Here is a 12,180-nt window from a genome sequence, read left to right on the forward strand (position 1 = left end):
ATGTTTCCAGGAATTTATCCATTCTGTCTAGGTTGTCTAATTTGTTGGCAAGTAGTTACTCATATAAATGGCCTTCTTATTCTTCTTTTCCTTGTTTATTCCTGTTCCACTAGACCCTCAGATAATAACATACTTATTTAACACAATTATGTATGCATCTAGCTTGGAGAGCAGTGTTGACCATTCTGACGACTTGGCTACCCTAGGCCCTCCTCCCAGTCATGGTACCATACTCTAACCTTTGCTTTTAGATTATTGGATTTTATCTTTGCTCTTGTATATCATCTGTGTTGCTTTTCCCAATTGATAGTTCTGTCGTAATGTAATAGTGTTTGAGAAGAAAGGCTCTATACTAAGACTATCTGGGCTCGACTTCCAGCTCTGCTGTCCGCTGAGATCTCTTCATCTTCTTCTTTTTTCTTTTCTTTTTTTTTCTGTCTTATGTCATTTTATTTTTATTTATTTATTTATTTATTGCCCCCCTCCGTCCCTCCCATACATACCCTCCCTCCCCAGAGTTTTATGTCCATTGGTTGTACTTATATGCATGTATACAAGTCCTTCAGTTGATCTATTATCTCCCCCAGATCCTCCTCCCCTCCCCACTGTTAATTTGACAGTCTGCTTGTTGCTTTACTGTCTCTATATCTATCTTTTGGTTCATCAGTTTATAATGTTCTTTATTATACATAAATGAGTGAGGTCATGTGGTGTTTCTCTTTCATTGATTGGCTTATTTCACTCAGCATGATGTTCTCCAATTCCATCCAGGTTGCTGCATATGATGAGAATTCCTTCTTTTTTATGGCAGCATAGTATTCCATTGTGTAGATGTACCAAAGTTTTTTGATCCAATCATCTGCTGATGGACACCTAGGCTGTTTCCAAATTCTGGCTATTGTAGATTGTGCTGCTATGAACATAGGGGTGCATATATCCTTTCTGATTGGTGTTTCTAGTTTCTTGGGGTATATTTCTAGAAGTGGGATTACTGGGTCAAATGGGAGTTCCATTTTCAGTTTTTTGAGGAAACTCCACACTGTTCTCCACAGTGGTTGCACCAGTCTGCATTCCCACCAGCATTGCACGAGGGTTCCTTTTTCTCCGCAACCTCGCCAACACTTGTCGTTTGTTGATTTGTTGATGTTGGCCATTCTGACAGGTGTGAGATGGTACCGCATTGTTGTTTTGATTTGCATCTCTCGCACAATTAGTGACTTTGAGCATGTTTTCATGTGCCTTTTGGCCTTCCTTCTGTCTTCTTTTGAAAATATTCTATTTAGGTCCATTGCCCATTTTTTAATTGGATCATTCATCTTCCTTTTATTTAGTTGTATAAGCTGTCTGTAAATGTTGGAGATTAAACCTTTATCAGTGGTATTATTTGCAAATATGTTCTCCCACACAGTGGGCTTTCTTGTTTTGTTGATGGTTTCTTTTGCTGTAAAAAAGCTTTTTATTTTGATGTAGTCCCATTTGTTTATTTTCTCTTTAGTTTCCATTGCCCTAGGGGCAGTATCAGTGAAGAAGTTCTTTTGGCATGAGTCTGAGATTTTGCTGCCTGCGGATGCTTCTACAATAGTATTTTTATGGTTCCCGTCTGATGTTTAAGTCCTGTATCCATTTTGAGTTTATTTTTGTGTATGGTGTAAGTTGGTGAACTAGTTTCATTCTTTTGCATGTGTCTGTCCAATTTTCCCAACACCATTTATTGAAGAGACTGTCTTGACTCCATTGTATATTCATACCTCCTTTGTCAAATATTAATTGAGCATAGTGATTTGGGTTGATATCTGGGTTCTCGATTCTGTTCCTTTGATCTATATGTCTGTTCTTATGCCAGTACCAGGCTGTTTTGAGAACAGTGGCTTTGTAATACAGTTTGAAGTCTGGTATTGAGATCCCTCCTACTTTACTCTTCTTTCGAAGGATTGCTGTGGCTATTCGGGGTCTTTTATTGTTCCAAGTGAACTTTTGGAGAGTTCTTTCTAGGTCAGTGAAATATGTCGTTGGTATTTTAATGGGGAGTGTATTGAACCTATAGATTGCTTTAGGAAGTATGGACATTTTATCTTTTCATCTTCATTCCCTCCTCTAAAAATGAAGAAACAGTGGTTTTCTAGATATCGTGAAATGTAAATGAGATAAAACAGAGTGTCTCTAATGTCCAGATCTGTCTCCAGAAGAGATTGGGGTTGGGGGGGGGGGGGGGAGGCTGTTATTTATTTAGGGCAGGAAGGGGATCTTTTGAAATTGTTTTAAAGCCTCTTTGGCTGTGACCTCCTCTGTGTGCAGGTGAGTTCCATGATCACTGTGACTGCAGCATACTGCAGGGGAACAATGGACTATTATTTAGTGATAAACAGAAATGAGATATCAAGCTAGGAAAAGACATGGAGGGAATTTAAATGTATACTAATTGAAAGAAGCCAATCTGAAAAGGCTACATAGTGCATGATTCCAACTATGTGGTATTGTGGATAAAGAGAAACTATAAAGACAAATAAAAGGATCAGTGGTTGCCAGAGGTTTGAGCTGGGGAGGAAAGGATGAATGGGTAGAGCACCAGGGGTTTTTAAGGCAGTGAAACTATTCTGTATAGTACTATAATGGTGGATACATGTCATTATACATTTTTGTCAAAACCCATAGAATATACCACACAAAGCACTCACCCTAATGTAAGCTATGGGCTTTAGTTAATAATGTATAAATATTGATTCATCGGTTATAACAAGTATCACCCACTAATGCAATATGTTAATAGGGGAAATTTGAGGAGGGGTTGATGAAGTACAGAGTGGAAGTTTATCAATTTTTTGATAAACTTAAAACTGCTAAAAAAACAAAACAAAACAAATAAAAAAAAACCCAACACCTCACAGTTAGCTAACTAAAACAATAAACTGGCCTCAAAATATAAGTATAAAGTTTAAAAATGTAAAGAAAAGACACTAGTTAACCATATTAATTTTAATATATTTTAAGAGTTTAAACAGTCCCAGCAAAATCATTGTTTAGCTTTGAGATAGTAATTAAAACTGTACAAATATATATAACCATTACCACCAACATAAATTATTCTTTAGATTTTAGTATTTTTTAACAAGGAGAGCTGAGTCTTCTGTATAAAAATACCATATTATTACTATAATGTGCCTTTGGATAATGTTCACAAGATGATATGGATTACGTTAACATTTACTACAAAGTCATAAAATACATAACGTTATTAGCAGTTGATAACATTACTCTTTTAAAAGAATATACAGTACTAATATCCAGCCCATAAAATGGCAGGTTTAAATAAAGTTGTCATAAGTTCAAAATGTCTATTTTAAAAGCCAATTTAGAAATAAAACTAAGACAAAAAATGGACTAAGTGAAAGCACTGCGATAGCAGCAGCTGAATGCATTTGCTCTTTGGAGCACATGTGAGTGCTCTGAGTTAGTGCTGAGTCAATGGTCAGCAGTGAGAGTTTGCTTTGGGGAACCAGCTGACATCCTATCACCCTTTTGTCCAATAGGAACTCAGAAACAAACATATTTTGAAAGTCTGATGAACACACATCACAGGTTTACAAACTTTCTTGATGTGAACATGGGAGAATCTTGACTTGGATCATTTGGGAGTCATCAAGCCATGGGTTTGTTACCATGAATTAATAGCAATTTTATTGGTCAAAATTAAATAATAGGCTCTTTTCCCACTCAAATCAGATGGCATAATTTTGAAATCTCTAAGTTAAAGATAAATTTATTTCTAGGAAATACATTCTGCTCAAGATTGGCATTATCTTTGCTTCTGTAATTTCAAAGTAGAAAAACAAGTGCTAAGTTACCATGCTCCTGCCATGCCAAATGGTAGAGCAGAGCCTTGGCCAAGTAAGAATTATAACTGACAGTCCACACGCTACCTAATTGCTATAAAAAACAAAAACACAACAAACCTCTGAGGCCAAATGATGAAATATTAAGTCGTTTAGGCAAATATACAACACATGAAAATTAAAGACTTCTGGAGGCACTTTTAAAAAAGCCTCTTGTACTAAGTATCTATTAATTTGTATATCAAGTACTTGATACTTTGGCAAATAGTTTATTCAATACTTTGTAAAGTCCTACCTGTATATAAGTCCTACCCATATATGGGCAACAAAGCCAAGAAAATGCATTTCATTTTTAGGAAAGAAAATAGGAGATGATTTTTGCTCTTCTAAGTACCACTATTACATAGTTCTTCCAGAACTCAGTAGAAGTAGACATCTGTAGGCACTTCCCAGGGTCCGAGGACTCGGGGGCGATGCCATGGGCTTCACAGCAGCTCCTACCGGTGGCCTCCGTACTTGGCCACCCAGTCTGTCCTCCCATGCACTGAGGGAACTGGCTGTGCACGGTTCACAATATTTATGTTCTTGGCTGTAGGGTTGTAAGTAGGTCCTGGAAATTGCCCCCGGCCAGTTGTGTTCCAGGTATATTCTGAAAGAAATCAGAATTAGAAATTGGAATGTTTTATTTGATAATTAAATTAAAAATAAAGTGATCATCCTCTCATTTTGTGGGGAAATTTTGAATTTATCTTTAAAAGATTAATTTGGTGGTCTCTAAGGATTTTTTTAAATATTAAAACTAGAAATTCTAGTGTACTGTTTTGTTGACACCTGTTGGAATTTTCAGTAGCCTCAGAGCTATTACTCCTGGTTTACAGTTCTGATACTGCTGCTCTTTCTGACTTGAGTTGTGACTGCCCATCACGTTGAGATAGGGAACACCCAACTAAGATGACCAAGTTCAAGTTCAATGAGCAGTATGCATAGTGTTAGTGGCTTCATAAAATTGCACTGTGGTAACATCTAAGTAATCTTCAAACACAGTATGACAGAAAATGTTTTCAGAATTGTTAATCCTGTAAAGTACTGGCTTCACTTGGTTACAAATAGATTTCTTTTTAAACATTAAGATGTAGTTTTTAGAGTCAAACATAACTTTTTATTGGCTAAGGTATGGATGATAACTGAATCCTTCTAAAAGGTGAGTCATTCCTACGATTCCAAATCTTTCATCACAAGGTTTGTTATACACTTGGCTGAGTAAAATTTTGTGAAATTTTATATTGTTGAACATTTGTCATCTGAATAATTTGTTAAAGTTGCCTGAATATCTCAAATGACAAAGCAGTAAGTCACTTTGCAGAGAACTTCAGTATCTTCAGTCCCTCCTTCACCGCCTCCTCACTTCAAACTGCGAGCTAGGCAGGTGTCAGGTATTGTAAGGAGCGTTGTTCGATCTTTCCATTTGGGATTTAAATCTCTTTTCACACTGTGTGGCTGCTGTCATTTTGGATTAAACTCTGCGTCTATTTTGAAGGGAGTCTGACCATTTTGTATACCTGACATAGTTAAGTATACTCTACCTGTTCGGCGTCCCTGGTTTTTCTTTATTTGGGAATATAGGAGGGACTTATGGAGCGTGTGGGTCCTGATGTGCTGCTAACAGTAAACTTTAAAGGGAACAAAACATTAAGTGAGGATCCACCCTGGTGACAATCACTGTCTGCTGTGTAGTCTGGTTGGGAGAGAGAGGCCAAGAGCCCTCCCCTTGGTGGTCGGACAGGTCATTTCATCCTACTCTTAACTCTTCAAAGGTGAAGCCAATAAAAGTGACCTCACAAAGGCAGGGACACGGTATCTAGAAGGCAGTTAAATGCATCCTGGTGTCCAGGCCAGCCCTTTAGTTCGGACCCCCTAACACAGATGAGCATCAGTTTGTTCATTCAGCAAGCTGGTACCCCCAGCAGAGGAGAGAGCGGTTGAAGAGATGGGAGTGGAGGGAGGAGGGACAAGAGGCCACGAGCCCAGGGGATTCAGAGAAGGGGAAAGGGGACCCATTCTTAACACTGGTGGGAAGTGAGGGGCTTGGGGAATGAAAATCAGACAAGCTTTTCCGGGGTCCTGACAGCCAAAGTTTGGTCCTCAGTGCATTTGAAGGAAACTGTGTCCAGGCGGAGATTTGTAAAACCATCAAAAAAGGAATCATTTTGCCAAGAAGGCAAATGCTGACATTTAGGATTCCTTTCTGAGAAGTAATAGTTTTAGGACTAAAGTACCTTTGGTCAAGAACTAATCACTGACAAAGGAGGTCAAATCACATGACAGGGCAAGAAATGTTTTTGTGCCTTAGCTGGACCACGCTCTGCATGGACCCCTCCTGGCAGGGGCATAGTCAGCCCCTTATCCTTGCTGTGCATTTACTTTAAAAACTGCAGGTGTCCTATAAGGGCATTTCACTTCCTGTACACAATGTCTGCTGAAGGAAAAGGTGCCTACCTCTAGTTAAGGATTTAATCAGTGCCACTACTATATAACTTTTAACAAGATTAAAAAAAAAAATCTCTAAAATGGAGATCATACAGGGTAGGGGAAAAGTAGGTTTATAGTTGTTTGTATGGAAAATAATACAAGAATAAGTAATATAAGAATAAACTTGTGTTTTTTGTACTCGAGACTATTAACCTACTTTTGCCCCACCCTGTCCCTTCGGTAACAGAGTCATTGGGAGGGCTAAATGGGTTGATGTATACTAGTACAGAGCTCTTAGAACAGGGCCCTACAGGGCGACTGTATATGAAAGAAATCACCCCTCGGGCCTGTGTTACTGTTAGGGCAGGGGGTGAGGAGGTTTTAGCAAGTTTGTGATGAGAGATTACATGGGGAGGAAGAAAGAAATTTGACTTTTTTTCCCCTAAAAATTTGAGAGTAAGGAAGAGAAACAGCAGAAAAGGAGACTGAGAGGAGGGAAATAGTTGAGTAAACATGGTAATGACCTGTTTGTTTTCCCGGGGAAACTGTGACACAGGTGGGAGGGCTGGAGGACACAGCTTACAGAACAGTGTTTCCTAAGGATCTGCACTGACCACTTGAGAATGATTAGTATTTACTTCTTTTTGTCCCTTTCCTCCTATCACCACCTGTAGGAAAATCTGATAAGCAGAGTAAATAAAGAGATGAAAAGTTACGAGGAAGCATTTACTTTAAAAATGAAAACAGGAATATGCATGCTAATCTGACAAAATAATTCACATAAAAAGGTCTTCAATATTCTATAAAATATGTTTAAAATACCCATTTTCATCCTCTAAAAGCAGGTACTCAGGTAACAAAATTAATTGTAACATTATGACTTTCTGCTTTTACATTAAAAATTGCTACTGCCTGGCTGATGTGGCTCAATGATTGGACATTGACTTATGAACCAGGTCACGGTTTGATTCCTGGTCAGGGCACATGCCCAGGTTTTGGGCTCAATTAGCAGTAGGGGCATGCAAGAGGCAGTCGATCAAGGATTCTCTCTCATTATTATACTTCTATCTCTTCTTCTCCCTTCCTCTCTGAAATCAATAAAAATATATTTTTAAAAATTTGCTACTAAGTCATGCTAATAACTCATTATAAGGCTGGCTTAAAAATTTGAGGCTTCATAAAAATTATTGCTGTACATAAGATGTTTATATATTTTGTTTCAGCAGAGAGGTAATGAGGCAGTTCTTTCCACAGCTAAGGTAACTGAGTACTGTTTAAGGAGATCTGGTAAGAAATAAAAAATTACTAAAGATCAATGCTTTTTACAATTTTAGCTCCAATAGTATAAACTTTTGAGATTGGCAACTCCTACTGGAGTTTTCATATAAGATCCTATTTAGGATAGGATGTGAGAATACTTGTGGAGTCAACTTTTAAACTAAACTACACCTAGTACTAGTATCTTACCCAACTTCTGATTATCCACCTTAGTGTTTATTTTAGGTGCTTTAATTCGGATATCTACTTTAGATGACCATAATTTAGAGAACATTTCTAGTCAAATCTGGTCAGCTCAGTACAAAATCATCACCCCAACTTCATGAGCGTCCCCTGACTGTGGCTGTCACGTGCCACACCACTGCAGAGCAGGCGACCTGGGAAGTCATACACCCTGTCACCACCCGCAAAGCGAAAGCCAGTGAGAGCTGTGCCGCAGCTCAGTGCCGGGCTCCCAATGGGACCACAGAAGACGGCCTGTTAACGTGACAGACGCTCAGCATTCATTAAGCTTTCACGCTGGGCGGGCGGCTCTGAAAAATGCATCTTCTCATGTCTCATGATGCAGCACAGCACACTCTTTGGAATCAGAAAGTTTCTATCTGAGCTCCACCACTTACCCTGTTTCCCCGAAAATAAGACAGTGTCTTATATTAATTTTTGCTCCCAAAGATGCACTAGGTCTTATTTTCAGGGGATGTCTTATTTTTCCATGAAGAAGAATATGGTACACATTTATTGTTAAATGAAAATAAAGGAAATTTATTACCTGTACACAGTACGGAGTACAGTAGTTGTCAACACAAACCAAACTGTGAATCCTACAGTATCAAGAATTTACTCATTTATTCAATGACAATCATGTCATCATCTTCTGGAACATCATCATAACAATCCAATTCCTGAATTTCCTGGTGAATTTCTTGTGACTCCATTTCTTTCAGAATCAGTGGACCAAATCTCTCATGTTTAGCAATAGCATTCTTAGACAGAGCCGGGCGGGGGGAGGGGGGAGCTTATTTTCGGGGGGATGCCTTATATTTCACTCAGAGGGAAACCTGTAAGTAGGTCTTATTTTCGGAGGATGTCTTATTTTCGGGGAAACACGGTACTAGCTGTGTGACCTCAGGTAAATTACTTAATGTCAATTCCCTGCAAAAGATCTACCACCCGGTCCTCATAAGGGTTGCTAGGTACAGTCTGTGCATCTGTCTGAGTAACTCCCACTTAATCAGAGGGAGTCTTATGTATTGGACTCTCAAACCACAGCTTTGGGTAAAAAACAGGACATTTTGCCAAAAACAATTAGAGGTGTTGTTAACAGAGTGAGACCAGATTAAACGCCTTCACTTGGGAAAAGTGACTGTGGGAACACTGAAAAGCTCCTGTCTGAGCATAATCCTCACACATGCACCCGAAGCCATTCTTACCTGCAGCCGCTGTGCTGAGCGGTGCTAAGTGTATCCTCTGGCCAGCTGACCCCACTTCTTTCTTGAGAAAGGAAGGAGCGTATCCTGACTGACCATAAGTAGCGTAACTTCCAGGATTTCCTAGTGATGTGCCATAAAGTTTCACTGTGAGAAGGTGGATATTTTAAAGCACCAGAGAGAGTAACTTTGAATACTACCCCTACTAATTCTACATTCTAGCTTTGAGCACCTACTAGATTCCAGGCACAGCACTATGGTTTAACATATTCCTCTTCAGTCCATATAACAACCCTCTTGGATGCATATCATTATCCACACTTGCCGAAGTTCTCACAGTTGACAAATAACCAAACTAGAATCCTAACCAGAGGCTGAGTTCCCCTGAACATGCCAGGTTTTTAGGCTCCAGTTCTTAACACAGGATGTCTCCAGCCAGAAGCCCCCTCCCTGCGGTGCCCTGTGCTCTTCATTTAGTAAAAACTCTGTGACAGTGAACTATCCTCAGGGTTGTTGTAGGGACTGAATGAGATGCATGCAAAGCACTGAGCACAGAATCTGTGTTCAGCAAGTGTCAGCTGTCCTCCTCCTCAGCACTATTAGTGAATGACCAACCAAGAGGCAGCATAGGAATGGGTTGAAAGGGGAAAATCTAAGGCAGACCAGTTAGGAGACCTGGCAGGAGACCAGCACTGCTAGGGCTGAAAGGGGAGATTACAAAGGTTTAATGCAGTTACAGAGGGGATGGAGAGGCAACTGAGTGGGTATATGGGGTGGGAGGGGAAGAGAGAAATATAAATGCATGACATTTTTGTGACTAAGACCAACAATATGAGGAGCATCAGGTGTTGGGGAAGATACGGGGCCTGTGGGGTATTCAAGTCGCAGAGATAGAGCAGGTGGGAGGTTGGAGTGACCAAGTAAGGCGGTTATGGAATGCGGCCATGGAGGAGTCATCTCAGAAGGACTGCAAGAGGAGCCAAGACCCAGGGTAGAACCCCAGGGAGCACTAGCATTAGGGAAAGAAGGGGCCGGGGGAGGAGAGAGAATAAAAAGGGAGATGGTAGGAAGAGCAGGCTCTGAAAACTCAAGAGACCTCAGCGTGTGAAGACAGGAGTTACAGACAAGGTGCAGAGGTCTGGAGGGACAGCACTGCCCACTGGATCTGGCCACCAGGATCATGTGGGAGCTGCTTCAGGAGCCTGAGCATCAACTCCAGGGAGCTGAGCACCCGAGAAGATGAGGGACAATGAACACAGCTGCTCCTTTAAGGAGCATAGCTGAGCTGGACAGGGGACCGGGCAGAGGAAAGGTGAGTCGGTGCTCACAGCTTAGGGGCTTCAAAGAGCTATTCATGTGGTGGCTATCACAGGAGCACACTTTACATGGAGTGATCTGTTCACCAGTCTGGACTCCGGCCTTCCATGTCTCTGGTGTCTGCCACGGGGCTGTGCACAGGCTCGCAATAAGTGTTTGTTCTTGAACCAACAAATGTCAAACAACAATGCTACTTCTCAGACCCTAAAGAATTTCACACAGTGAAATCAGTTGATACAATTTTTAGAAACACTGAATTTGGCATAAGCACCGCAGTCTTACTAGGCTTTAGCTCTGCCCTCAGCACTCACTTTAGATCACAAGTCAGTCCTTCACTTCAAAAGCCTTTTGTAAGGAAGTTCAAGGCAGTGGTCACATTTATTTGCAACTTCAAAACATCTCTCTTGGCTTTTATCCTCATCGCCAGAGCAAACACTTATTAAACACTGTTTGACAAAAATCCCAGGAATGGCTATATAATAATACCTGGGTAAATACTATTTCCTCCATTTTATACATGGGGACACTGATTTAGGGACCCCACGTAACTCGTCCAAAATGGCAAGGCTGGTGAGTAACAGAATGGTGTGTGTCGGACTCTAAAAGCTACACACTGAACATCCCAGGAGGCTTCTGCCTATTGGAGGAAGAAGTTGCTCAGGAAAAATGCATACAAAATGACCTAGAGAGAAGTCTTCTTAAATTATTTTGGCTTATCATGTGATATACCTTGTGAACTGTCCATTTTCAGGTTGGAGCCAATAGTCAGTACTGTTTAAAAGCTGCAAAACTGACTCTACAAAATGCACCATCTCTATTAACCTGGGCAATCTTTTCTTTTTAATGATTATAATTGCTTAAGAAATAAGTTTCAGAACTTTAAAAATTATAGGACTATCTATTGCAAAATTAACAAATACCTTTTTCAATAGGCTTACTTAATTTGTACAAATTGTCATAATTTAAGAAGACAAGCATAGAGCTTCAGAGCCCCAACTACTGCAGAGAGATGTTCCTGATGTGGAATGTGTCCCTTCTCCATCTGATCTGGCTCCTTGAGCAGGAGACCTTACCCTTCACAATGGCCTTTTATGATAAGATTTGTGGTAAATGTTGAGAAGAAAATTGAACAAGAGGTTCAAAGAGCAAGTTGCACTCATCTATAATGCCCAGAATTTACCTTGTGGGTCCTCTAATTTCTCAGGAAAGCTTTCATTGCATGATAATTTTTCAATTGGTTTAATTATGCTTTCTTCTACAGAGTAGGCAGATGGAAAGAAAGAATAATAAGGAAAATGTTTTAAGAAAAGTAGAGAAAAATGGATTAGATGATTAGTGAAAAGATCCATAAAGAACCCTTACTATGAAAAAAATCTTCTCATGTGTTATCACAGCTTTCATTTGATGGCAAAGTTGCAGTGCTGTCATTTGCACTGATTTGTATTTAAGTGGCTGGTTCAGTAAGTAGTATTTTTTTTTTTTTTAAACTGAGAAAAAAGTAAGTAAGTTACAGTGCTGCAATGTTGACACCTGAGCACATGTTAAATGGGAAACCCGAGCCTTCAAAGTGTCTGGAAAACTATGAAATGCCCAAAGTGAGTTGATGTTGTATCAGAACTACTGAATTGCTACACAGTGATCCCCAAACTTTTTTATCCAAAACCACCTACTTAAAAAAAAAAAAAAAAAAAAAAAAAAAAAAAATTCTTTACTTCTTCACACTCTTTAAGCTGATATCTAAAAAATTTCAGCCTAAGTTTTAGTTACAAAAGATGTAATTTATGGCATGTTATACTTAAAGATATTTAAAAACAAAACTATTATATTTCTTTAAATGTAACCAAAGGAGTCTAAATATT

At 39.5% G+C, this 12,180-nt stretch overlaps 1 protein-coding gene across 7 annotated transcripts in view; it reads right to left on the bottom strand.

Annotated features, from left to right (window-relative positions):
- Nucleotides 1-2,958: 2,958 nt before the first annotated feature.
- Nucleotides 2,959-12,180, bottom strand: part of MAK (male germ cell associated kinase) — a 52,698-nt gene continuing 43,476 nt past the window's right edge. For 3 of the 7 annotated variants that reach the window (XM_036446734.1, XM_036446735.2, XM_036446740.1), the window contains 3 exons: nucleotides 11,502-11,576; nucleotides 9,008-9,127; nucleotides 2,959-4,479 (listed from right to left, as the gene is read on the bottom strand). In XM_036446734.1, coding sequence (XP_036302627.1) covers nucleotides 4,328-4,479; nucleotides 9,008-9,127; nucleotides 11,502-11,576 — 347 coding nt within the window. In that variant the 3' untranslated portion in view covers nucleotides 2,959-4,327. Of the gene's footprint in view, nucleotides 4,480-6,823; nucleotides 6,980-9,007; nucleotides 9,128-11,501; nucleotides 11,577-12,180 lie in introns of all 7 variants that reach the window. The other 4 variants (XM_045584262.1, XM_045584261.1, XR_006742131.1 and 1 more) reach the window with 3 other exon arrangements.

The sequence above is a fragment of the Pipistrellus kuhlii genome, unplaced genomic scaffold (assembly GCF_014108245.1).
Source record: "Pipistrellus kuhlii isolate mPipKuh1 unplaced genomic scaffold, mPipKuh1.p scaffold_m20_p_2, whole genome shotgun sequence".
NCBI lineage: Eukaryota > Metazoa > Chordata > Mammalia > Chiroptera > Vespertilionidae > Pipistrellus > Pipistrellus kuhlii.